The sequence below is a fragment of the Mus musculus genome, chromosome 14 (genome assembly GCF_000001635.26).
Source record: "Mus musculus strain C57BL/6J chromosome 14, GRCm38.p6 C57BL/6J".
Taxonomy (NCBI): Eukaryota; Metazoa; Chordata; class Mammalia; order Rodentia; family Muridae; genus Mus; species Mus musculus.
The window spans coordinates 49,314,174-49,339,285 of record NC_000080.6 but is presented as its reverse complement, the minus strand read 5'-3'; the positions used below and the strand labels follow the sequence as shown (position 1 = coordinate 49,339,285).

Here is a 25,112-nt window from a genome sequence, read left to right as displayed (position 1 = left end):
TGAAAAGATTAAGCACATGCATGCTCTCAGCTCTCCCAAGAGTCAAAAGCATAAGTGTCAAACAATCCCACTTCTGCAGCCCAGATTTTCTTTTCTTTCATTCATTCATTCTTTCTTTTTTTCTTTCTTTTTTTTTTAACACAGGGCATCACTATGTAGCTCTAGCTGGCCTGAAACTCTCTATGTAGGACAAGCTGTCCACAAAATGTCCACAAGCTGTCAAAAAAATACCTTCCTCTGCTTCTTAGTGCTAGAATTAAAGATACTCACTGCCATCCCTGTGTTCTAGACACTTGGGACTAACCCTAGCTCCCAGGTTCATGAGGGTCTAATGGCAACTGTCTGTGCAGCTTCATTCAGTGCTTACCTCTCAGAGAGAAAGAGATATGAGGTGACACTTGATTGCATCTGGAGCTTGCTCACTTTTCTACTAAGACCCCAACTTCCCAAGTATTTACTAAATATGGAGTGAGCACCCAATACTCTTTCATGGCGATATCAAGGATCCCAAACAAGAGGAGACTGATACCAGGCATGGTGGCACAGTCCTGTAATCCCAGTACTTTGGAGACAGAGGCAGAAGGATCAAGAGTTCAAGGCCAGACTCTTCTACACAGTAAGTTTAAAGCCAATCTGGGCTAAAAGTGTAATAATAATAATTATTATTATTATTAATACACTTTTTATTATTTTTACTATTACTATAATTATTATATTCTATATTATAATACTATAATAATCCATATTATTATAGTAATAGTAGTAATAATAATAATGACAGTAAATATTTGTCTTTATCCTTAATTACAACATTTCTAATCATGTTTGTTTATTTATTAGTCACTTAACAAATAGTCCTTGAGCGTGTGTAGTGAGATTTTTTTAAGGCTTTACACATGAAAGTAAATGAACATTATATATAATATTATCTTTATTTCCTCCCCAAGAGAAAAGGTGTTACAGGGAGCCCACCAGAGGTAACCATTCAGACACAGTTCATAGCCAATTGAAACTCCTTATTCCAGCTGGCTAACATTATGCTCTGATATTCAGGGTCCAAGGTGTAGCCAAGTGTCCAGAACATAAGGTGTCTGAAGGCAGAAACAACATCCTTGCATTTCATCACTGGCTTGGGGGTGACCTTCATGTAAGCAAGCAGTTTGTCAAAAGCTAAGATAAACAAATAGGTGGAGTGGAAGATTTGTACAAATAGACAATTTAATAGAAGCTAAAATAAGTTAGCTAGGACATCCTGACCTTGGGTTCATAAAATAGAGTTGGGTAAACTTGCATGGGATTCTCCATCAAGGAGATCAAAATTTGGTTAAATATGAAATGGCCTTAGCAAGAAAACAAGATGGAGGAATCTTTGCACTGTCTTGCCCTACCACATTCCCTGGTTTTATGCAAGTAAGTCAAATCATTGACTCATCCTGTTCTAGGCAGGTGTATTTGTTCCTAGAGACCAGTAGCTTAGTTGAACATGCAAATGAGGATGCAGAGTGCCACTGTTAGCCCAACTGAAATAAGAATCCATGGTCTGGCTAATGCCAACTCTGAGATGGTCAGCTAAGGTACCATGGCTACTGACACAGATACCAAATGTCTGGTCTGTGTCTCCTTTCTTTCAGGTTTTCTCTCCCCCTCTCTCTCTTTTTTTCTTCTTCTTCTTCTTCTTCTTCTTCTTCTTCTTCTTCTTCTTCTTCTTCTTCTTCTTCTTCTTCTTCTTCCTCTTCCTCTTCCTCTTCCTCTTCCTCTTCCCCTTCTCTTCCTCCTCCTCCTCCTCTTCCTCCTCCTCCTCTTCCTCCTCCTCCTCCTCCTCCTTCTCTCTCTCTCTCTCTCTCTCTCTCTCTCTCTCTCTCTCTCTCTCTCTCACTCTTTTCCTTCCGATCAGGGCACTGGCATCCAGCTCCCCTGAGCTCTTCCTCGCCCTCCCTTCCTACATCATAATCAGGTCAGAGAAATAGGGTGAGAACCCCCAGGAAGCATGCTGAAAGGCAGACTTAGTCCAGGCATTGGCCCACCGTCTTCCAGAAGTCTCATTTCCTGTTCATAGGAGGTAAAAGGTTGATTTTCGGAGGCATCTGGGACTGTGCCAGTAAATACCTGCTATGTCTCACAGAGCCTTTCAGAAACTCTGCAAATGATTCATCAGGTCCCTTAGAGACCAGAATTACCTTAAGTTACCTGATAGATCTCCCAGCTGCTGCTTTTAGGCCTCCCAATAATGTTTGATTTTAAACAAACAAACAAAAAAAGCTTCCAACACCCTTTTATCTTAAAACATTTTCCAACAGATGGATAAGAGCCTGTAGCTCTTATCCTCATAAAAGAGGCGGGATTGTTTGGGTCTACCAATTATGCAATTAGTCAAGTCACTGAGAAAAGGTGACACAGACCATATAGACCATGGTCAGGGAAGAATTTGAACCTCTCCTTTTCCCTGAGGTAGGACTGGGGAATTGCTTTCTTCTTCCACAGTGTAACCAGCTGCTTAGGTCAGGCAGCAGAGTATGTAGCTCCAAGAACTATCTCCTTCTTCCTGTGGCAGGGCTGAAAGAAGAGCTAGACACTTAGGGTTTCCAAGGGTGATCTGATTGCACCTAAAAAATTCAGGTCCACAACACGGGGGCACAGGACTTAAACCAAGGATTGGAGGGGGAGTTTCATACCAGAGAAAGCCATTGGTTATTATGAGAACTGGTGGCTACATTTGTGGCTCAGGAGCCACTGGACGAACTATAACAACAACAGCATTAGCCAGCTGTAGTATGGCCATAATCATCACTAGTAGTGGCGTACCACAGTGCATGGGCATCTGGCCTGCCTTGTGAGTCTACCAGTATACTGCCTCAGAGGCATCTGTGGCTATGGTCTCAGAATGGCTCAGTTCCCCTTCCATTTTCAATGTTTCTCCAACCAACAGAATTGACAGAAGGATACACAGGAGGGATAAAGTCATACATAGACACATAGTAAAGAAAAAAGGGGTGGCCACCACATATTCATACACCTGAACAGACCAGGGGAGTCTGGTGATGTCTCATACAGATCCTAGACACAGTATCTACAGTCTTATCTAACCTCCTCTATCTTATAGACCAAACTTACTCCAGAGGTGTTCAGACCAGATAACTTTTGATTTACCTTTTTCTTTTTCTTTTGGGTAGTGGCATCAGTGATTGATCAAAGAGGATATTCTTGTGGCTATGGAACATCTCAGGTCATTTTTTTTCCCTATGAGCCCTCTCTAGTCAGCATACTCGTCTCTATTCCTGGAGATCATGGGGCCTCTAAGTGTCTGGGTCCAGTCACTTGGATTATAGTGGAACCTCCAGTATGTTACAGGTAGCCTACCAATGATGACCATTCAAGCACAGTTCGTAGCCAATTGAAACTCTTTATTCCAGCTGGCTAGGAATATACTCAGGTATTCAGGGTCCTAGGAGTAGCCCCAAGTATTCAGAGCATGGTGCTTTTGAAGGCAGAAACAACATTCTGGCATCTCAGTCACCTGCTTAGGGGTGGCCTTCATGTAAGCAAGCAGTTTGGCAGAAGATGAAGTAAGTGATTAGCTAGAGGGGTGGAGGAGCAGTGCACACAGGCAATTTAATAGAAGCTAAAATAAGCTAGCTATGACATCCTGACTTTGGATTCGTAGAATAGCCCTGGGTAATCTTCCATGGGAAGATGTCTTGGGAGGCCAGAGCTTTGTTCAATACTGGGTTCACAAGAGAGCTATATTGGTTACTTTCCTGCTGCTATGAGAAAATATGCTGACCAAAAACAACCTAAGAAAGGAGTTTATTTTGGGCTCCAGAGTAGGGTAGGCACGGCAGGCCTGAAGAAACAGAAAGCTGGCTATGTGGTAGCCCATAGGCTCACATATTTGAATACTTGTTCTTCTGGTTGGTGGAACTATTTAGGAAGGGTTGGGAGGTGTGGCCTTAATGGAGGAGATGTTTTACTAGGAGGATTTGAGATTTCAAAAGTCTATGTCATTCCCAGTGCCTGCCTCTCTGTCTCTGCCACTGTCTTGTTCTTGGTCTCTGTCTTTGACTATTTCTGTCTGTCTCTATCTGCCTCTGTCTCTGTCTGTCTCTATCTCTGTCTCTATCTCTGTCTGTCTCTATCTATCTCTGTATCTCTCTGTATCTCTTTGTATTTCTCTGTCTCTGTTTCTGTATCTCTCTGTCTCTGTTTCCTTCTCTCTGTCTCTCTATCTCTCTCTCTTTTGTGTGTGTGTGTGTGTGTGTGTGTGTGTGTGTGTGTGTGTATACCCCCATGCTCCTCTTTCCTTGTTTTTCAAGATATTAGCTCTCAGTCACTATTCTAGTGTTATGCCTTCCACCTGCTGCCATGCTCACTGCCATGATGGTCGTGAACTGTACCCTCTGAAACTGTAAGCAAGGCTCAAGTAAACTGAATCTTCTGTAAGTTGACTTGGTTATGGTGTCTTATCACAACATCAGAAAAATAAGATATAGGTTGATCTGGAAGCAGGGAGTTGTATAGACTTGGGGTCTGGTTAATTTTGGTGTGGGTTTTTATTTACTTACAAGGCTTTTATAATAACGCTTATAAAATTATTTGCAAATAAAAACAAATGAAGAAGAGACAGAACAGGAAGTATGAGGAAACTATTAACCCTCAAAGCCCACCTTCAGTGACACACTTCCTCTGGTAAGGCTGCACCTCTTAAAGGTTTCATAATCTCCCCAAATAGCACCACCAACTGGGGCTCAAGTATCCAAATGCATAAAGCTATTGGTCACAGTCTCACTCAAGCCATCACAAAAGCCATCAGTAAATGTTCATGGCTAAGTAACCAGTGTTGCCAAACCATAGCAAGGAAAATCAGCCTGTTGGCTGTAGGTGTACAAGACAGAGTTGACCTGCTTGTTCTCCAAAACTGACTAATATCTTAGATGGCTACTCCTCTCTACAGCTTAAGGCCTAGAATCGTGGACACTTGGTTATTCAAAACCAAGGCAGCACGAGCCTAATGAGGGAGACGGAAGATTGAGAATATGAAGAGGAGACAGCTTCAAGAAACTTGAAAGATAATATGAACAGTACCTTTTATTTCATTCCAGGGCCGTTGTTGCAATCTTAAGTTGTCTTCCAGACAGTGTGAACATCAGAAGAATTATCTTTCACTCTAGCAGAGAAATGTAAGCTTTCAAGAAGACAGCATGCATAATGACACTGTAAAAGGAAACCTTTATATTACGCTCATTGTCAGTAACAGCACATTAGGAATCCTAACACTTGCTTAGCTGCTGTAATTTGCCTCACATGGCTGACTACAGTACTCCCAGGAGATAATTTACCCCTGTTTGCTTACCAAAGGAACAGAACAAATCCTATAATATCTTCTCCCCTCATCTTCAGCCAAGAAATGATCTTTGTGATTGAGATTTTGATGAAAGCTTTGCAATAGCTATGGGAGCCAGGAGATGACAAAACCCCAACTCAGCTCCCCTGCATTCTAGGTAGAAAAATGTTAAAGGAGTTAAAAAAAAAAACAGTCTATCTTGTCTCCTGTTAAACCACAAAACTGTACTTGGCTTCCATAAGGTTTTTGCACTATGGATGAGAAATACCCTTCTAACAAAGCTTCCCTAGAACTTGCTGTCTTTTCATGTGTCCATCAATGCAGCCAACACTCACCCACACATCTACTCTTTCATCCACTTATATATAAGATTTCTGTGTTTGACTTAATTTCTACATGTTCAAACCTCCATATGCTCTGTTGAATAATGGTTCCTATTTCTCCACATCTGTGTGCTGTTTTCACTCCCTGTTTGTGCCTCTCATCTCTAACCAGCTCAACTGTGACCCTTTCTACCAACAGTGCTCTTTCCAAAATGACAGTAGCTGTTACGCCATTAAAGACTGTCTGTGCATAGTCACCTTCTCCTATTCTCTTCTATTGCTTTCTATACTCTTACACAATATACTTCCCTTCCCCTGACCCTTCTGGTGTTTTTTTTCATAGTTTCCTGCTGTCTTAGTTGGGGTTTCTGTTTCTGTGATAAACATCATGACCATAAGCAACCTAGGAGAAAAGGGCTTATTTCATCTTACAGCTTCAGTCTATTGTGAAAGAGGGCAGTGCAGGAACTCAAGACAAGAACCTTGAGGCAGGAACCAAAGCAGAGTCTGTGGGGGCATTTTGCTGCTTACTGGTTTGCTCTATGGCTTGCTCAGCCTGCTTTTGTATACAACTCAAGACCACCTTCCCAGGGGCCCACTGCCCACATGGGCTGGGCCCTCCCATATAAATCATTAATCAAAAAATGCCTCAGTTGGGCGGTGGTGGCACACGCCTTTAATCCCAGCACTTGGGAGGCTGAGGCAGGCCGATTTCTGAGTTCCAGACCACCCTGGTCTACAGAGTGAGTTCCAGGACAGCCAGGGCTACACAGAGAAACTCTGTCTCAAAAAAACAAAACAAAACAAAACAAAACAAAACAAAACAAACAAAAAAAATGCCTCATAGACTTGCCAATATCATGGAGGCATTTTCATCTGAGTCCCTCTTCATAAAAGACACTAGTTTGTGTCACACCAACATAAAACTAATGGAAACAGCCACCATTTTACCTTGTGGCTTCTGTGGGGTCTTAGCCCAGGTGAGCACAGGTTATGTGGGCACAGCACAGGTGTGTAAGTCAGAAGGCAACCTCAGGTGTCAATCTCCATGTGCCTTCCACATTTATCTGAAATAGGCTTTCTGATTGGCCTAGAATTTCACCAAGTAAGCTGGGCAAGCTGCTTTATGAACTTCCAGGAGTCTGACTTTCTCCACATTCCCTCTTTTATTCTTTAGGTTTATAAACAGACACCATCACCCCAGCTTTCCATATGGGTTCCAGAGATCAAAATACAGGCCCTCGATGTATAAAGCAAGCACTCTACCACTACGCTATATTCCTTCTTTGGCCAGGGGATAGACCTGTCCACAATTAAGATGTGTTTTCCCACATCAATTAACAATGGAACCAAAATAACCTCCCATTGCCATTTGAATGGACTTAGCACAGAAATAGAATAATCAGATTTGGGTTCCTAGAAGACTCATGAGACTCAGCGACATGAGAAATGGACCGAGATGGAATAATTTTGGAGGGGATGACTTGTAGTGATATATGAAGTAGACACTGGATCCAGATAGGTGGTTTGAGATCTACTTTGATGAGAATACGGGGTTTCACTAAGTGGGGAAGATTCCTGTGATGGTTAGAACTGCTACTTGACAAAACTCCAAAATCGCATTCGAGACAGGTTTCTGAGCATGCCTTTGGTGGGTTATCTTGATTACATTGTTAATTGATATGGTCTTTACCCATATTAATTGTGGCAGGATACCATGGACAAGGTATTCTGGACTATATGACATGAAGAAATCAAGCCAAGTATGCAAGCACACACTTATTGTTGTGTTCCTCTGACCACCGATATAATGTGATCAGCCCCTAATGGCTTGATTTCCCTAGCATGGACTGGAACCTGCATCAGAAAACTGAAAGAACCTATTCTACTTAAGTTGGTTTTGGCCTTGTATTTTATCATAGCAACAGGAACTAAAACTAAAACAAGGTTTCTGTGTGTGTGTCAGACATGGACTTGTCAAGTGAGTTTGGGTTCAAGGGCTATTTCTGTCTACCTACCTGGTACGTGTAGGTGCCCATAACAGTTATAAATTTGGCCTAATGCTGGTTGTTTAGCTTTTCTAGTTGTCCTCAGTGGCAGAACTGCAATACAATTCTATTTCTATCATGTCTTAACCCACAGAAGAACTGCCTAAGCAGTTTGGTTTGCCGGCTTCAGTATGGCCTTCCCCTTCAGGTGATTGATGTGTGTGTAAACATTAGCTCTTCCTCTAGCAGGTATGTCTGCCCTTTTTATCCCCTGCTAATGAGAAAGGCATATATATTCTGTGAACAAATACATAAACTTCTGGCTTAAAAGCCCAGTTCCTAAAGGAGAAGGTATTTGTGGCCCATTAGCATTGGCGAGAGACTGCACTATGAATTGGCTCCCGGAGACTAGCTTTTCCACCCACTTGGCATTTAGCTCACTTTACAAAAATTGCTTCTGTAATTGGCTTTGCCCCTTCTGGACCATAACAAAATGAGGGTAATCACCGTGCCTTCTTGTTCTTCCCTGCTTTTAGCAGAAAGCTAAGGCACAGATAGACTCACATTAAGCAACAATCAACTTTGATGACCAGGTCATCACAGAAACTGGCCAAGAATCACAGGTTTCTCTTAAAACTGAGATTTGGACTAATAATGAATGAGGAGGCTGCTTTATTAACATCTGTCAAATCTGTCAATCAAGAAATTCGACAGGGCTATTTGAAAGGGAATTCATTCCAGGAAAAAAAAAAAACTCTAGGGGAATTTTTAAAATTTTTAAAAAGTTTTATTGATTTCTTTTTGAGCTTCACATCATGCACCCAGTACCACTCATCTCCCCATCCCCTCATAGCCACCCTTTACCCTTGCAAACTCTCCCAATATAAAAACAGACCAACAAATGAACAACAACAAAAACAAAGCATAGAAAACTTTCCATCATGTAAGCTATAGCGAGTCACTGTGTATCCCACAGTCTACCCCTCTCTCCATTCATCTTCACTTGTAATCTTCATTGCAATGAGTCATTGGTCTGGTTCAAGATCTCTGGCTTCTGTGACCCCATCAGTATTAGATCCCCATGGGGACTCCTCCCAGTTATCCTGTTGTTGCCCTGTATCGTGTAGATCCTGCAGCTTTGGATCAGCAGAACTAGCCATTTCAGGCATCCCAACCATTCATAGATGATAAAGAATTGGGGGCGAACCATCTCAGAGACCTAGATCTGGTAGCAGAGCTGATCAGCCCACCAGCTCTCCCTTATCCTACCTCCAGGGTGAGCTCCCCAGCACTGCTCTGGCTAGGTCACCCAATGTGGCCATCAGCAGGAGGCAGGTTCTCATGCCCTTGTTCTCATGCCATCAGGGCTGGCTGACCTCCACCCATACCTCCAGAGCCACCAGCTCCACTGTGCTGACCAGTCAAGGCAGGAGGCCTACTCTACCAAGTGCTGCAGCCCCTGGGGGGGGGGGGGGACCAGCTTTCTTATCACACCCTCGGGGCTGTCTCACCTGTGACTTTGCCATCAGGTACAGCACTACAGTATTGCCCATGCAAGGTGCAGGGACCACTCTCCTGAGTGCTGCAGCCTTCAAGGGACAGGGTCAACTCACCCTCTCTCATGATCCCAGGGCCAATTCTCCTGACTCTGGCAGGTGCCGGAGGGAATTTGTAAGCAGAGGTTTTCTAGAGCCAATATTGAGGTGTTTCCCCAGGTTGGTGGGCAATGGGGACATTGCATGAGAGTGGTAGTAAGGCACATAAGAATTGCTGGTCCCTTTACATATATATAACCCTATGTGACATGAGCAACCTCGTTTAGGTTATAAGGAAATCAAGACTTCAGCAGAGGGGAATCAGAGGCCTAGTCACTATAGAAGAAAGTCAGTGTGTCACCTAAGCCAGTGTGTCACCTAATGTAAAGCTAGCAGGTGATTCACAGAAGCAAACCTAGCTTGTGAGAATCCAGATCTTACCAGTGTTGGCAGCGCCTTTGAGCTTCCATTCTATCCAAACTTGTCTCCTTTTACCAATGGCTAGGATCTAAGACCCGGGTAGAAAAGGATCTCAAATCGTTTTTCCAACAAGATCATCAGCGTCTCGTGTGTAAAAGTGTCTTCATAAAACTGATTTACTGAGATGGAAACTATACTAGAGACGATGTGATTTTTGACTAAGTGTTAACGTTTGCTTTGGGTGTTAGAGATTTGCTGTCCACATCTGTAAAATGGAGATAGTAAAATCCTTCCTGCAGAATTCTTGAACAGCCTGGAGATCTTGTATGAGAAGCTTCTTGGTACATAATAGGTGTTAATTATGTGCTAGACATTCATTTTTTTTGTCATAAAAATCAGTTTCAGCGCTAACTCTTTGGTATTAATATCAACTGTAGATACACAGGATACATAGTATTCTAGGCAGAATAAATGAGCACAGCTTTAGGGATGATATGTGGATAAAGAGACTATTCTATTGATTTTCCTTTCACATACAGATTTTAAGCAAATAAAACTTAATTAAAAATCCATTAACAATTTTAAAAGTATCTTTTTAATGTGCAAGTACCCAAATCTTTCAAATACATATCTTGAAAACCTAGCTTTTCAGTCACTTAACATTTGGAATAAGACAATAATAGGTCTTTTTAAACACAAACTTCTTAAATGGGGCTGGAGAGATGGCTCAGAGATTGAGATGGCTTTTCTTTCAGAGGACCCTTGTTCAATTCCAAGCACCCACATGGCACCTCACAACTGTCTGTAACTCCACTTCGAGAGGTCCAGCATCTTTTAATTTCTTAACTATAGCATATATAGGACCTACAAAAATTACAAAGATATAAATAGCAGATTTTTTAACAAGATATTGATTTATATAATCAATAAAAATCAATAAAATATATTTATAATCAATAAAAATAGTATGTTGAAAACATAATAGTAAAGTGAATAAAAATCACCAGCTATAAGAAATGAAGAGCATGTGACAAGCACAAATCCCATTGCTGGGGATGAAACATTTTGGTTTCTTACAGAACACAGTATTGGGAATGTGGTTGGTAAGTAAAGCATTGGCTTGCTGTGCCCAAGATCCTGATTTGAGTACCACAAACATAATTAGTAAATAAATAGATAGATAAATAAATAAACAAACAAACAAACAAACAGATCAAAATGGAAAGTTGTAGTATTACCTGTGCATGGACCACCTACTGAGATAACCCTTTTCAATAATCTTAATACTACGTGTTTACCTAAGAACAAGGGAACCTTTAGGCAAACACCAGAAAAATTTTATAAATGCCATCCAAATATTGATGACAATAATCCTACTACAGTCAAATATATTTTGTCTATGAAATTCAACACAAATTACTTTTTAAGATTTAGTTTTAATTATGTGTATATGTGTATGTGTAGATATGTGTGCTGGTACCTGCAGAGGTCAAAAGAGAGCATTGAATTCCCTGGAGCTGCAGTTACAGGCAGTTGTGAACTGCCTAACCTAGGTGCTGGGAACCAAACTTGCTTCTTCTCCAAAGGCACTTTGCATTTTTAAGCCACTCATTAGCACACAAATGATTTTCTTAACGAAATATAGCCTTCTACCTAGTCTTTTGCCGAAATGTTATATGTTACTGTAAGAAAAAGCATCAGATAATGATGACTGCCAACAAATACAAGAAAAAAGTATAGAATTCTATTTCTGTTTTCAGTGTTTCTTTGGTGACTGTTAACATCATCATGAAAAATACCACAGCTCTTCCATCCATCAAAAATTATTTGAAAATCTCGAAGTTGGTTTCAGTTAACACATTATCTGAAACAGTCTGTTAGAAGAATCATCCACCAAAGATTCTAATGCTCTGGGTAGATAATGAACACGCGAGAGGATGTGAGGGGATTGTGAGGGGATATGAGGGAAAAAGATTGATGCTCACCAGATCTGTACATGCTCTCTATCTAATGATCTAGGGAAAGCTAAGATGAGGTTGACAGAGCAACTCAGAAGAGTATTTTGTGAGGCCATAGGCTTCATTGGATTTTGTGCCCATAGGAGATAAAGGCACTTGGTAGCGTCCTTGGTTTAAACAATAACTGCAGATTTGATCTGTTATCTTCCACATCATCTTTGCTCACACAGAAACTGCCCTCGCACTTTGCCTTTCACTTTTTCTAGTTGTTCTTTACCACCTTGGCTTTTCCATTTATCTAAAACACCACACCTTACATTAGACATGTTCAGCAATTCCCTCCCTTGGTCAGTAGCTGAGATTCCTTCTTTTCCTCTGGCTTTGAACTCCTTAGAGTAGATCCCTATGGAATCCTTTGCCTAGCACTTTTCAGTCTTTTCTGGGAGCTTTTTACAATATTTCCACAACTAGCCATGGAGCTAGATGAGAAGTCAGTATAATATACACTGTTTCTTCAAGATTTTTTTTTTTACTCTAGGCAGCCACGTTTCTCTCTTAAGCTTAAAGCTGTAAGAAAGAAAACCCCAAAGCTTGCCATTTCTGCACACATGACAAGTCTCAGTTAAATGAGAGGAAATGAAGTCGGGTACTACGAGGAAAGCTAACACTATGAAGAGATGGTACCATAGCTGTTCCAGATGTTCCTGAATCAGGGACATCTTAGATATTCTGTCCCTGAATTGCTAAACTCCTGAAAACTCCCCCCTTTCCTAACCTAATTTAGAATAGATTCTAATGCATGAAGTCAATGTTCTAAAAGTACCTACTCACGTTTAGTCACCATCACCTGTACTTACTGAGTACTTCCTGTGAGCCACGTAATCCAAACAGAAGTGGAAGCAGAAGGATGGAGATTCACATGGCCAGCTTGGGCTCAGTATCTACACTTGGATATTGCTGATCTAGATTCCTGCCATATCTTCCTAGATTTAGACAGCCTGCGTGTTTAACTATTACATGCTGTTTTGATTCCAGTTGGGCAGAACTTCATTTTCAAGGAACAGGTAAAGGCAGAAAACCAGAGTGCCCATGGTCTTTTGTGCTCTTATCTCAAAGTCTTGCTATTTACTATTAGGCCCTATGGTACACAAATCATGTATTCCTGTGTTCAGTTTCTTCTAAATAGATAGCCCGCTCCTCAGCTTAAAACTCTGTCTGGTAAAGCATTGTTCATTTTCCAGGGACATTTTTGCTATAACTATACAGCCTCCCTGTTCCAAGATTCACTCCCCTCTAACCCACAGTTCAAGATTCACTCCCGTCTAACTTTAGTACTGAGTTGAGAGCTCCACGTAGCCATGGAGGATAATGCATCCTTCAGTTATCTGACTTTGCCCCTGACACAAACCTACTTAATAATATGTACTTAACTGTCTGGTGAGCCCCCACTGAATTTGGGAGCAGGCAGAGCCCCATCACTAAAGAAAAAAATATTCTCTTGCCTGGGTAGATTTTTTTAAATCATCCATGATGGCCATGCCTTAAAGAGAGAGTAGACAAATGACCTGACCCTACTCTGAGAGACTTAGTGCCTAGCACCGTTAACATAGCTTATTCTCAGAGCCTATTGGAGTGAATATTATGCATGCATTTGCAAACCCTGCTTCCAACCAGGCACTTAGTGGCTTAGAAAGTAGATGTGATTTATTTATGATGTTTTGTTGCATCTCAAGTGGTATTCTAAATATTGAATTTTTGTCATAGTTGGTTTTATATTAAATGATTGGTATAAGATGGTGTAGGACAAGACAGTATCTTTATTTTCAACATTGGTGATGGCTGCTTTGTGGCTTAAGCTCCTAGTGTGCCTCTAGGCCTAGTCATATACCTTAAGGTTCACTTTTTTTTTTTTTAGAATTAATAACTAAAATGTCTCTAGGAGATGAACTCCCATCAAGTCTCTTCTACAAAGCAGGCAATAGGAGACAGCTGGCAATTGGCTATGCTGTGTGCTATGGAGACACAGATGCCAGGATCTAATGTTTCCAAGGAAAACAAGAAAGGAAGAGAAATCGTTTGTGTGGGTTACAAATCTATTGCTTGCAGACCTGAGGCGTTGGGGGGGGGGTTGACGACACACCACTGAGTTGTGGATCCTGTGCTAACATGCTTTGAGCTTGATGCCTTGAACCACAAACCAACAAAATCACTAATTATCATATGTTGCCAAATTTAGGCAATCATGGCCTCAACTCCATCTTACCCTGCAGCCCAGGATATTTCTAGACTCCCTCCTTCCCATCAAAAATGCTGGAGAAGCACAAAAGGAAACCTAATATTTTCCTAAAAGATGATTAAGAGGCCCACCCCATGGAACCACATAGGATAAAAGAGACGATTTTGAAAGACCCTAGGAGAATCTGTGAATCAACCTTTTTTGGAAAAGACTCAGTCATTAAGTGCATGTGAATCTCTGTCTCTTGCCACCAAACTTACACAGTTCAGTTAGAAACATCTTTGCACAATGTTCAGTGAACATTTTAGATATGAAAACAAGACCCTGAAAATTCTTAGCACGTGGCATTGTTTTAAGTAGCGATATCAGTGTGTGATCTCTTGAGTATCTCTACATTTTAAATTCATTATTAAAGAATACACTTCAGTCAGGCCAACTTGGAACAGACAGAAATAGATGATGAATGCAGCTAACTGAACCTCTAGACATCTCTATTCATTCTTCAGGATTAAAAAATAAAAATAAAAGGGAAAGAACACAAGATGAAGTCGGTGGACATCACTGAATAGCAAAGCAAACAATGAGTTAAGGCTGCCTTTACACTCTTCTGGTTAATCCTTGTTAGCTCTTGAGAGCTAAGGAATGCAAGCTTCCCTTTTCCTTGACACAGCTACCTCTCAGCTGCAAGACTGATGATTTCCATAGTTGTCCACCTAACATATGCCATGAGAAATCCAAAGCTAATATATACAAGGATGTCATTAGTAGTTCGAGACTCCAGTTTTCATTAGATATCTCCTGCCATCTTAGCAGAAACACATCAAGACGTGGCTACTGCAGCACAAAGAGAAAGATGTTCTTCTTCCCACTGGTGATAAGGGAACTCGTGCCTTACCAGGAAGAGCAAATACAAAGGTCCAAAGAGTGAAGAGAGATGTACACCCATCTTGGTATATACATGTCTAAGTTGATTCTGATATTCTGTATCTAGTCACTTTGGTAGATCCTCAATGGAAGGAACAAATGATGTTTAAGGTCATGTGGTACATAGAATATCTGACTCAAATTCTAAAATCCATATAAACTGTAGGGCACATATATACAGGTATGACTAGGGTTCCATATACATACACATATATTCTTAACATGTGTACACAATATTTTCAAGCTCTGACAGGTGAGGGCTCAAAATCATAGGAAGCCAGGAACAATGAACGCATTCACAATGAAGAACTGGCTTCTAAACACCATTCTTCAAGGATATAAGGATCCTTTCTAAGAGAGGGACGGAAACAATAAAAGGCAAGCCCAGAAAGAGAATCTTGTGTTACTAAGGGATTTTTAAACAGAGCCTAAAAATAAACAATATAATGAAAGCATGTCAGCGAGACTTGGAAGTGCCTCTTGAGTAGTTGGAGCAAAAATCAACAATGTAGGTTTGACTATAACTCAAAGTATAAAATAAATGTATATCAGTCCATACCAGTATAAATTACTGAATAAGTTAATGGAAGAATGAAGAAAGAAATGTTTTATTTGTGAAAGACTTTCAAATAGTCAAGAAAGAACACTCTATAAAGTGGCCTAAACCCTCTGCCTTTCATCCCTTAGTGTGACAGGACTTATTCACTACCTGGAAAATCAAGTACAAGAAGGGAAATCAAGAAGCCTGATGAATTGAGGGTGGAGAGATGATTCAGCAGATAAGAGCATTGGTTGTTTTGCCAGACGACCTGGGCTCAATTCCCAGCACCCACACAGTAGCTCACAACCATACCTACTCCAGTTCCATGTGTTCCAATACCCTCTTCTTACCTCTACAAGAGCTAGGCATGAATGTGGTACACAAACGTGCATGCATCCAGCCAAAGTACCCAGACACAATAAATAAATAAAGTTTTAAAAGAAATGTTTTCTGTTTAAAAAAAAAAAAAGAAAGAAACATAATAAATCCTACCTCAGCCATGTGTCCAAAGTCAGCATTATTGAAGATATCATACTGGTAGCAGACATAGATGGCATACTGGTAGCAAACATATCAAAAATAGATATTCTATCTCTCCACTGTATCCCAAACCCATATCCCCAATATTATCATGCAGAAAACACAGGACAAATCTCACTTGAGGGAAATGCTACAAAACTATCATCACTCCTCAAAACCTTCAAAAGTATTTAAAACTAGGGGAAGTGATCTACCGTAACGGACAACAGGCAACTAAGGAGATGTGGTAACTGGATGTAACACAGCATCCTAGATGTAATACTAGAATAGGAACATTAGTGATAAAATCGAGTGGGTTTCAAATAAAGACCGGAGTCTGGTCAATAGTAATGCACCTGTATCTGTCTCATGATGTTGCTAATAGCACCATTTGGGATTGAAGAATGGAGGGTTCAGCCGCAGTTATTGTTGGGATGGGCCTCTTTGAGCACAGTTCCTAAACAACTGTGCTAAGCACAGCCCATGAAGCCCATCCTGTGCTGGGGATACAAAGAACACTAATCAGAAAAGGAGTGGGCTGCTGTGGGGTTTTGTCTGGATAAAGTGTGAGTTTTTGTCTACCACACTGGATAAAGACTCTGGGTGAAATTGGACTTTAGCTGTGAAACTGGTAGAAAAGCATGAAGTAAGCTTTGATAGGAAATGCTGTTGGCACCTTTGCCACTTAAGGAAGGAAAGGGATGAAAGCAGATGTAACGCAATGCTTTCCTTTCCTTAACTAAACTGTTTGGCTCTGTCGACAGTTTCGATGTGAAATGCAAGTTCCCGCCCAAGCATCATCTCCAAACACTCAACTCTACTTAACAAATCTATCAAAAGAGGCTCTAAGAGACTGGGAGCCTGCCTATATGCATTTTCTTCATGGGGGGTGTATTTATGGTTTAGAAATGAGTTCTTTGAGACTGACTTGGTCATGTACTTGACTGTCAAGCACCTTGAAGGCACTTCTGATTTTGCTGCTCAGAAGTTCTCAAACTGGTGTACCCTCTATCTTTCCAGGTACCACCAGATCATCAGTTACTCGATGCAAACCAGGACCCAACTGCCCCAGTTCACACAGCAGCATCAGCAGGCAACTGTCCCCTCTGTCGGTCACGGAAGATTCTTCTGCTCCTATTCTTGAACTTCAGAGCCGAGGATCCTCTGGAGTTTGTGGTCGAAGAGTGGAGAGACAGAGCAGATCAGGTATGTGGGTGACCTTCTCTTCAGTAGCAATGCATAGCCATCTAAACCGCCAGGGAAAGCATTGCCTTGGGCACAGAAGGCAGAAGTCTTTTGGGGACTCTTATGAGTGAGTGCATGAATGACTCATCAAATGGGAAGAGGAAGGACTGCAGAGGGAGATGCAATCTATCAGGGATAGACTGTGTCATAGAAAACCAAACTCCAAAATCTGTCATGAAAAAACTTACGGCATAGTGATCTCTGACTCTGATATGATGATATTTGATGAAATTTACAAGGTAGCTCATTTTCTCATCGTCAAGTGCTAAACCCCAGCCTCTTTTAACTCAGCTCTGGGCTTCAGGGATGATATAAAATCAAAACTCATCAAAATCTGACTGTGCTTTTGCTCTTGTCAGGACGACCAGTCCCTGGCACCAATCCAGTCTCCCCAAGTTCCTGGGTGGTACTTAACTGATTAGCATTTTTCTGGTCATGTAAGGCCTTCAGCCTTTCCTCACATCCACCCAAAAACTCACCAGCTCTTGGGTTGCTAGATGGATCTCAGCTATATCCATGGCTTCCCAGCAAAGTATAACTTTCTAGATACAGCTGGATTCATCAGTTGCTGCTAAAGACTGTGAGTTTTTAGTCTTGGACACCTTTTTTCCTGTCTCACAGAATGCTCTAAAACCCAAAGTTCATATTCATTTTGATCTTCTCATCAAATGACCATTCATCTACCTTACCAGAAAGGAAAAAAACAAAACAAAACAAAAAACAAACAAACAAACAAAAAACAAACAAACAAAAACAAACACTTCCCTCCCCATATCTTGTTCACCAGTTGCCAACATTGCTGGATCTTGCCTGGCTAGTGTGTCCCCCTCCTGTCTGATGTCAGATACTCTAGTTGGGTTCCCTGCTCAGCTCCTCTGTACCTCCTCTGTCTGCATCCCAAGCCACCTTTTCTTGACCCTTTGCTTGACTGGCAACATGCCACAATCTCTTTCAAATTTCAAACAGCATTAAAAACAACAGCAGAACATACTATTCAAAATAACTGACTGGTTAAAGAAAACAAACAAAGCAGAATATTAAGAAACTGTTTTTAATGAGCAAAAAAAAAATGACAGTTTGTGAAACGTAATAGAGATAGTAAGAAGTAAAAAAGAGGCAGGAAAATGACTAAAAGGCCTCTTTTAGAGTCCTTTTGACTTATAAATAGATTATTTTATATGAATAAAGCCTAGACTGAATGTGTGCTCAGAACAGAGGCACCTAGAAGTATATTCACTTGCAGAGCCTTTCACCCAAGCCTCAGGTCTTTTTTTTTTTTTTTTTTTTACTATATGTGCTGCTGAAGCGAGCACGCCTCAGGTCTTTTTGTCTGTAAATGTGTTTCTTTTCCGGCCTTCTGGCACAACAGTCTCTGATTCCAGCATTTTTATTTATCTTCCTTCTTTTCCCTTTACCTCTCTGCATCAGTCACAGGACATTCGCAGAACTGTTATCAAGAGTGATAATATCTGCTCATAGTCAAGGGAAGTAGCTAAGTCCTGCTGCCTGCCTCACTTCAGTGTCTCTGCATTAAGGAGCTTTCTCCCGACCATGTTGTTTCTCTTCCTTATGCTACCTTGTCTCTATGAACTGGCTCTTATCGTCTTGAGTCAGGTGTGTTTCACCAGACTATAACTCAAGTTTTTCACCCCGAATCCCTGAGACCCAAGGAGAGAGCCAGATCTAAGAGTCTCCAAAGAGTTTATTGAATAAATAAATCAGAGAATGGCAGTTTTCACCTGCTCTTGCTCAAGACCCCAAGAATTCGGTACTACTTATAAGACAAAGGAGTTCCATAGTAAGTGCTGGGTTCACATTTATATTCCAAAGTGAAGGATTTACTTTCAAAGATCATTTTTTTGAAAGCATTAGCCCAGTAAAGGTTGTAGCCTCACGGGTATGAGAGAGAGTTGGGCTTTGCTTCATCAAGTAGTAGGAACGTGTTCAGGCAGGTTCTTGAAAGGCTGAGTGAGAAAAGTCCCACCTGTCACACTTCCACTCCAAGTATAGACCTTAAGCCTCAGCTAAGTTCCTAGAAACAGAAGAAAATCTTGCAGAGAATTCTATGTCCCTGCAAGAGGCTGCCATGTAGGATCTCAGGTGGGGGGCCGTCCTCCTTCTTAGTCCCTGCGAGGTACATGAATTCATTTCTAACTTATTTTTTTCTATCACAAGGAAGAGCAGTGATGGCTATCAACTCCAGACAGTTTTGACTATTTTAATGTGAAAATTGCAACTAGATTTTCTTAGGAAAAGTTAAAATTCAAACAAAGCCTACTGTGTTTCCTGAAACACATTGAACAATAATTTGTTACAAGTTGGGAAATGACTTTGTATAGTCACATTTGCTCTGTTCTTGGGACACACTGGTTTCAGTTTAAGAGTCATCTGGTACCATTTTAAAAAATGTCTGTAGAGTACAAAAACAAGTATTTACCTCTGTCGACTTTTCATGTTGGTGGATACAGGGCTAGTTTGGCTCAGTTGACTTTATCCCAAACCACCCCCCACCCCTGAACATAGGCTGAAAGAGTGGCTATTGGAGAGTTTCAGTCTTAATGACAGAGAGGAAGAGGAAGAGATCTGGTAGATCTCTGGATGTCCCTTAGAGCTTCTGCTAGGGGCAGCAAACCCCAATACATTCCCGTGGGCTAGTTGAGGCCCACCACAGGTCTTTAGAAGCTGAGGTGTAGAATATTCTTAAAGGCAAACCTTGCCTACAGTGTAACAGTCTCCACATGCACGGGCATCTTTACCTACTTGGTGGGGTCCACATCCACACCAGAAGCTGCAAAACAAAGTCCATAGACAGAATGAGTTGGGGGTGGGGTGCTAGAAGTGGCTCAACAGTTAAGAGCACCGGCTGCTCTTGCAGAAGACCTGGATTCGATTCCTAGAATCCTCATGGTGGCTTGCAACTCTCTGTGACTCCAGAGGGATTAGACACCCTCTTCTAACCTTCACCAGCACTGCACATGGTGTGTAGACTTCATACTTACAAAATCAAACACGTCAAACACCTCATACTTTTATTTCATAAAATAAAAATAAGCAAAATCTCAAAAATGTAAAATAAAAAGTATAAGCTGGGGGGGGTGGGAGGGGGATCATTGTTCTCTTCTGGTGCTAACTAAAAAAAAAAAAAAAAGACAAACTCTGGCATGTCAATCAGGCTTGTAGTTACACGCATCTTCTTAAAGAAGCTGACACATCTGACTGCTCCTCCACATCTGTATTCCTCTCCCGTTTTCAGGGGATGATGGGACACAGACTCGTCCTGAGAGCAGCAGCCAAGAAAACGGACTCAAGGCTCGATGCCTGTCCTGCACATCCATGGTTCTGAAGACCATCTGGGGACTCTTGATCATCTTGTCAGTGTCATCATCTTGGGTTGGAACCACACAAATTGTAAAAATCACTTACAAGAATTTTTATTGTCCCTTTTTCATGACATGGTTTTCAACAAACTGGAACATTATGTTTTTCCCAGTCTATTATTCCGGCCATCTAGCCACAGCTCAAGAAAAGCAGTCGCCAATAAAAAAATTCAGGTAGGTTCCATGTTCAATGATTTATAGATGTTTCAAAACAAGTTTTATGCAAATGTGCAAATTCTCAACTCTTTAGGATATAAATGGAGTTCACTGTGGAAATAAAGAAGTGAGAGCTCTATGGTTGGTGATGAATGGGAGGAAGCAGGATGAGCCCCCTTACTTTGTGTCCCTTACCTCAGGTCATCACCATCATCATGGTAAGAAACATTCAGGTGATGTCAGTATCTCCATCTTAACACAAAACAGAAACAAATTCCAAAAGGCTGAAGTTCTGGCCTGAGGTTAGCGGTACAGAATAGAACCCTGATTTATATTCAGATTCTTTTTTATTTGTCTCTGAAGGTCATGTGTTCAAACTGTCCTAAACTCTAGAGGGAAAAAAAAACCTATATTAATAAAATTAATTGCTGTTACACAAACATTTGCTTAATTTTTCCAGCATTCTGATGCCTTAACAGATGAAATTGTCTTGCTTATTGAGATGGGAAGCTGAGCACTGAGCAACCTGAAGAGATGCCAATTTCTGTTGGTGGGACACTTGGGCCTTTGTGTTATTTGGTAAATATGTGTAATGGTGGCTAGCCTACTTGTCTAATGGTTCTGGTATTTGTTTAGTACTAAGTCAGGTCTCTGGAAGTGCTCAGTAACCTGACAGGGCTAATGTCAGTCTCTGTATAGCACTCTTGGAAGGCAAAAGCAATGTTTTGGTCATATTTATTTTGTTTGGTTGCTTTTAGTTTTTTGGGTTTTTTTATTTTTTTGGTTTTTTGCTTATTTGTTTGTAGACTATAGCAGGTAAAGTGTTTACCTTGCAAACAGGAGAATCTGAGTTCTGTACCAGAACAAAAAAGAAAAGGGAAAAATATATATATAAGCTTGGTTGAGCATTTTGTTATCCAAGCACTGGGGAAATGGAGACAAGAGGAACCCTGGAACTCAGAGGCCAACAAGCCCAGCCTCCCTGGTGAGCTCTAGACCAGTGAAAGACCTTGTCCCAAAAAACAAGGTGGATGGTAACTGGGGAATGACAGCCAAAACTATCTTCTTGCCTCTCCATACATTCACACACACGCGCGCACACACACACACCCATGCACACTCACACAGTTTCTTTGTTAGAAAGGGAAAATCCAGAGCTGAAGAACAACCTTTGCGACTACAATGCTCATGCCTGTGTCCTCATGCCCGTGTCCTCAGGAGATCACAGTTCCTGATCTTCACCAGAGTGACAATGAATGTGTCACACAGGAGCTCAAATAAGCCTTCTTTATTCCCCTGTGCTCAACCAAACAGAAATGACTATTATGATTGGTACATTCTGAGATTAGATTTTAAAACACTTCCACTTCTTGTCACCTATCTGGAAGTGTGAGGGAATGGTTAAATCACACTGTGAGCTAGTTCTCTCTATGTGACCATCAATGTTTAATTTAAAGAAACAAAAAGACTGCTGGAGAAGTGGCCAGTGGTTAACAGTACTTGTTGCTCTTGAAGAGGACTTGGGTTTAGTTCCTAGAACTCGAATGGTAGCTTACAGGCATCCATAACTTCACTTCCAGAGGATCTGATGCCTTCTTTTGACCTCCTTGGGTACCAGGAACATACATGGTATGTATATACAATAAAATTTAAAAATCTAAATTTTTAATTAAAAAAATAAAATAAAACAATAAATATTACCTTTTATTTAAAAAAGAAAAGCCCCATAATTGTTTGTGTGCCAGATATCTTGCTGTCTGTGCTCTTCCGCAAAGCACCTGTGGTTTGAAACACATGTGATAAAAACAATTAAAGGATAAGAGGAGGGAGTGCATCGTGAGAGCACTGTGAAGCAGGCTGCGCTGCTCTGTCCAGGCTAAGACATTTACAGCAGGCTGAAAGGAGACTTGAGGAATGAGCTGCCTCTCCCCCACATCCCTCCTATCGGACTAACTCTGAGCTTTGCAGGCTCTGTACCTTGACAAGATGCCTCCACCTGTCAGCAGAGTTTGAGCAAAGCTGGTAGTTTCTGAAATCGAATCAAAGGACTTTTACTGTGAAGCAGAGAACACTATCTGTGAGAGGCCTGTTCTCTAGTGAGAACAATGAGAGCGAAACATGGTCAAAAAACTCTTGGATCTTTGATCTCTTTTCCCTGCAGACTCATTAACAGCATCTGCTAAAAAGGGGCTCTCAAGCTTTCAGGCCTGCACAGGGGGGCATGAGTGAGTGTGGAAGTCTGAAGGCAGAATTTTCCCATTGCAGACGATCTCTCATTTTTTTTTCCTCAACAGTATGGAAGAATTTCATGGGATTTTATTTTCTTATCACTAACATCAAAGGAATTTTCAATAAAGTATCAAATCTAGGTGATAAGATATGTCCCCTTAGAAATGGATTTTGATGAATCTGTTGTTCCAATTAAATACTGCCAGAACTCAAGTGCCTCAAGTACATTTGAAATTTACAGAGAAAGGAAATTATTTGCTGTAGCTTTAATAAAGATGCTTCATTACCAGGGCAAAAAAAAAAAAAATCTCTAGAAAGAATGAGAGTCAAATCCAGCAGTCTGTGATGAAATGTGCTTAAAGCACCATTTGGTATATAAAAAGTGCTCACTTGACATACAGACAGTGCTTAATAACTAAAAGCTGCTACTATACAGGGAGTGTAACTAATTTATTATTTCCCCAGCCCCTGGCTTCATTCCAAACTTTGCCTCTTATCCAGATATTCTGTTCCCATCACCCCAAAGAGAGGCACACTGTTCATTGCTCCTTAGGAAATACCCGTTCTTTGAGTGTTCACATTTCTCAAGACCTAAGGCTTACATTGCATAGATTTTCACATGGGTCACTAAGAATGTGGAAAGGGAAGGAATAAGAGGAAGACTTCTGTCGTCTGCAACAACAGTTTCATATGGGGAGGTAGACAGCAATGAGAGGAATGAGTGGACAGAGAAGTAAGGAAAGACTGAGTACCTGCGTGACGTGACCAGCTAGATCAGAACAACCTGTGCTAGTGATCAGCTTTGTGGGCCACTTTGCCCTTGGATAGTTGTCTCTCTCCATCCCTAGAGAACTATGCTCCTTCCCCGCCCCACTGGCTTGACTTGAGATTCTCATCTGGTGACTATGGTCTCCAGGTAAGAACCATCACAGAGCCAGGAATAAGAAGAGAGAAAGCCATTTAATAAATGTTTTTCTACGTGTGCTTTGGTAAATGTGTATTCACAAAGGCATCTACTGGTGGTGGATAAAATAATAAACCAAGGACTCTCAACTCCTTCTTGCTTTCTGGCCAGGCAGATGCCCCACCCTACCAGGAGCAAACCTTGCATCTGAGGCAGTGTGGAAGCATTGCCATTCACCCTCTTCACAAAGCTGCCACTTACTGTCACCAGCAGCTGCAGGGCTGCAAAGGGGCCATTAGTTTTTCTGTGTGATACGTGAGACTTCTGTGTGCTTTACTGAAGGCTTTGGCCTTTATTGATTCCCTACAGTGAAGTTGTGTCTCTGTCAAGTAAAAACTTCCCTTTGGGAAATTTCATCTTCCTTTTAGTAAAACTCCCAATTTAAAGATCTATTTCACATGAAAGACAACCCACAAGACAGAATTCCCTGCATGACAAAGGTTCAGAGTGTGTGTGTGTGTGCTTGCACGCATGCATGTGTATATGTGTATATGTGTATAACACAGTTTTGACCTTTCTGAAACCCCAGCATCCTTAACTACTCAAATGCAAGCAGGGTTTACCCAGTGACTCGTTATTTCCGGCTCAGCTCCCTGTTCTTAGAGCCCTTCTCACTCTTTCATTCCAGCATCCCCAAACAGGAGGCTACTTCATTTGTAGAAATCCCTTAACATAAACTTAGCTTATGTTAAGTGCTTTCAGGACAGTGATCTCTCTTCAGTAAAAGCTGAACTACTGTTTGTACTGTCTAAGCCATAAAAATGCATTCTCCTGTAAATATGCCCAAATATTAGCAAAGTGTTGCTTTGAACAAGATATTTATACTACTTTTAAAAATATCATGCTGGCAAATGATGACTGTCCAGTAAATATTATGTGTTCATATTTGTGATTGCAATTACAGTATACTTCCAAAGGGAGTCATTTCAGACCACAGAAGCTAGGCACTGTCACCACCCCACTGCTGCTCCTGTCTGAATATGACTTATTAAAGTGGCCCCAAAAGATGAGTAGCCAATTTAATCATAAATCAAACAAATCAAAGGTTTCACTGAAGGAAGTGACTACTTTCATGTACTGAATTCAAACTGGACGCTGCTTGTGAGCATTTAGGTACACCCTGAGCCTCACACTTAACTTTTTAGGGTTGTCACAGAAACTTTCTTTGTTCTGCCTTAAGAAAACTAAACTTTGTCACTGAAGAGAGATCTTACAAAGAAGCAGTATCCCAGAAATAATTAAATCGCAAAGCGTGGGAGGCTTGATGGACACACAAAAGCTCCCTGTCCACAGGCTTCTGGGAGCCACCCACGCAGCCCAGTTACACTACAGCAGCCACCTTGGTCCCGTCCCCTTTGC

At 41.2% G+C, this 25,112-nt stretch overlaps 1 protein-coding gene across 2 annotated transcripts in view; it reads left to right on the top strand.

Annotated features, from left to right (window-relative positions):
- The window catches only part of Slc35f4 (solute carrier family 35, member F4), a 227,319-nt gene that overhangs the window by 186,552 nt on the left and 15,655 nt on the right, over nucleotides 1-25,112 (top strand). Inside the window, exons 2-3 of one of the 2 annotated variants that reach the window (NM_029238.2) lie at nucleotides 16,803-16,988; nucleotides 20,281-20,578. In NM_029238.2, coding sequence (NP_083514.1) covers nucleotides 16,803-16,988; nucleotides 20,281-20,578 — 484 coding nt within the window. Of the gene's footprint in view, nucleotides 1-16,802; nucleotides 16,989-20,280; nucleotides 20,579-25,112 lie in introns of those variants that run through there. The other variant, XM_030248088.1, reaches the window with a different exon arrangement.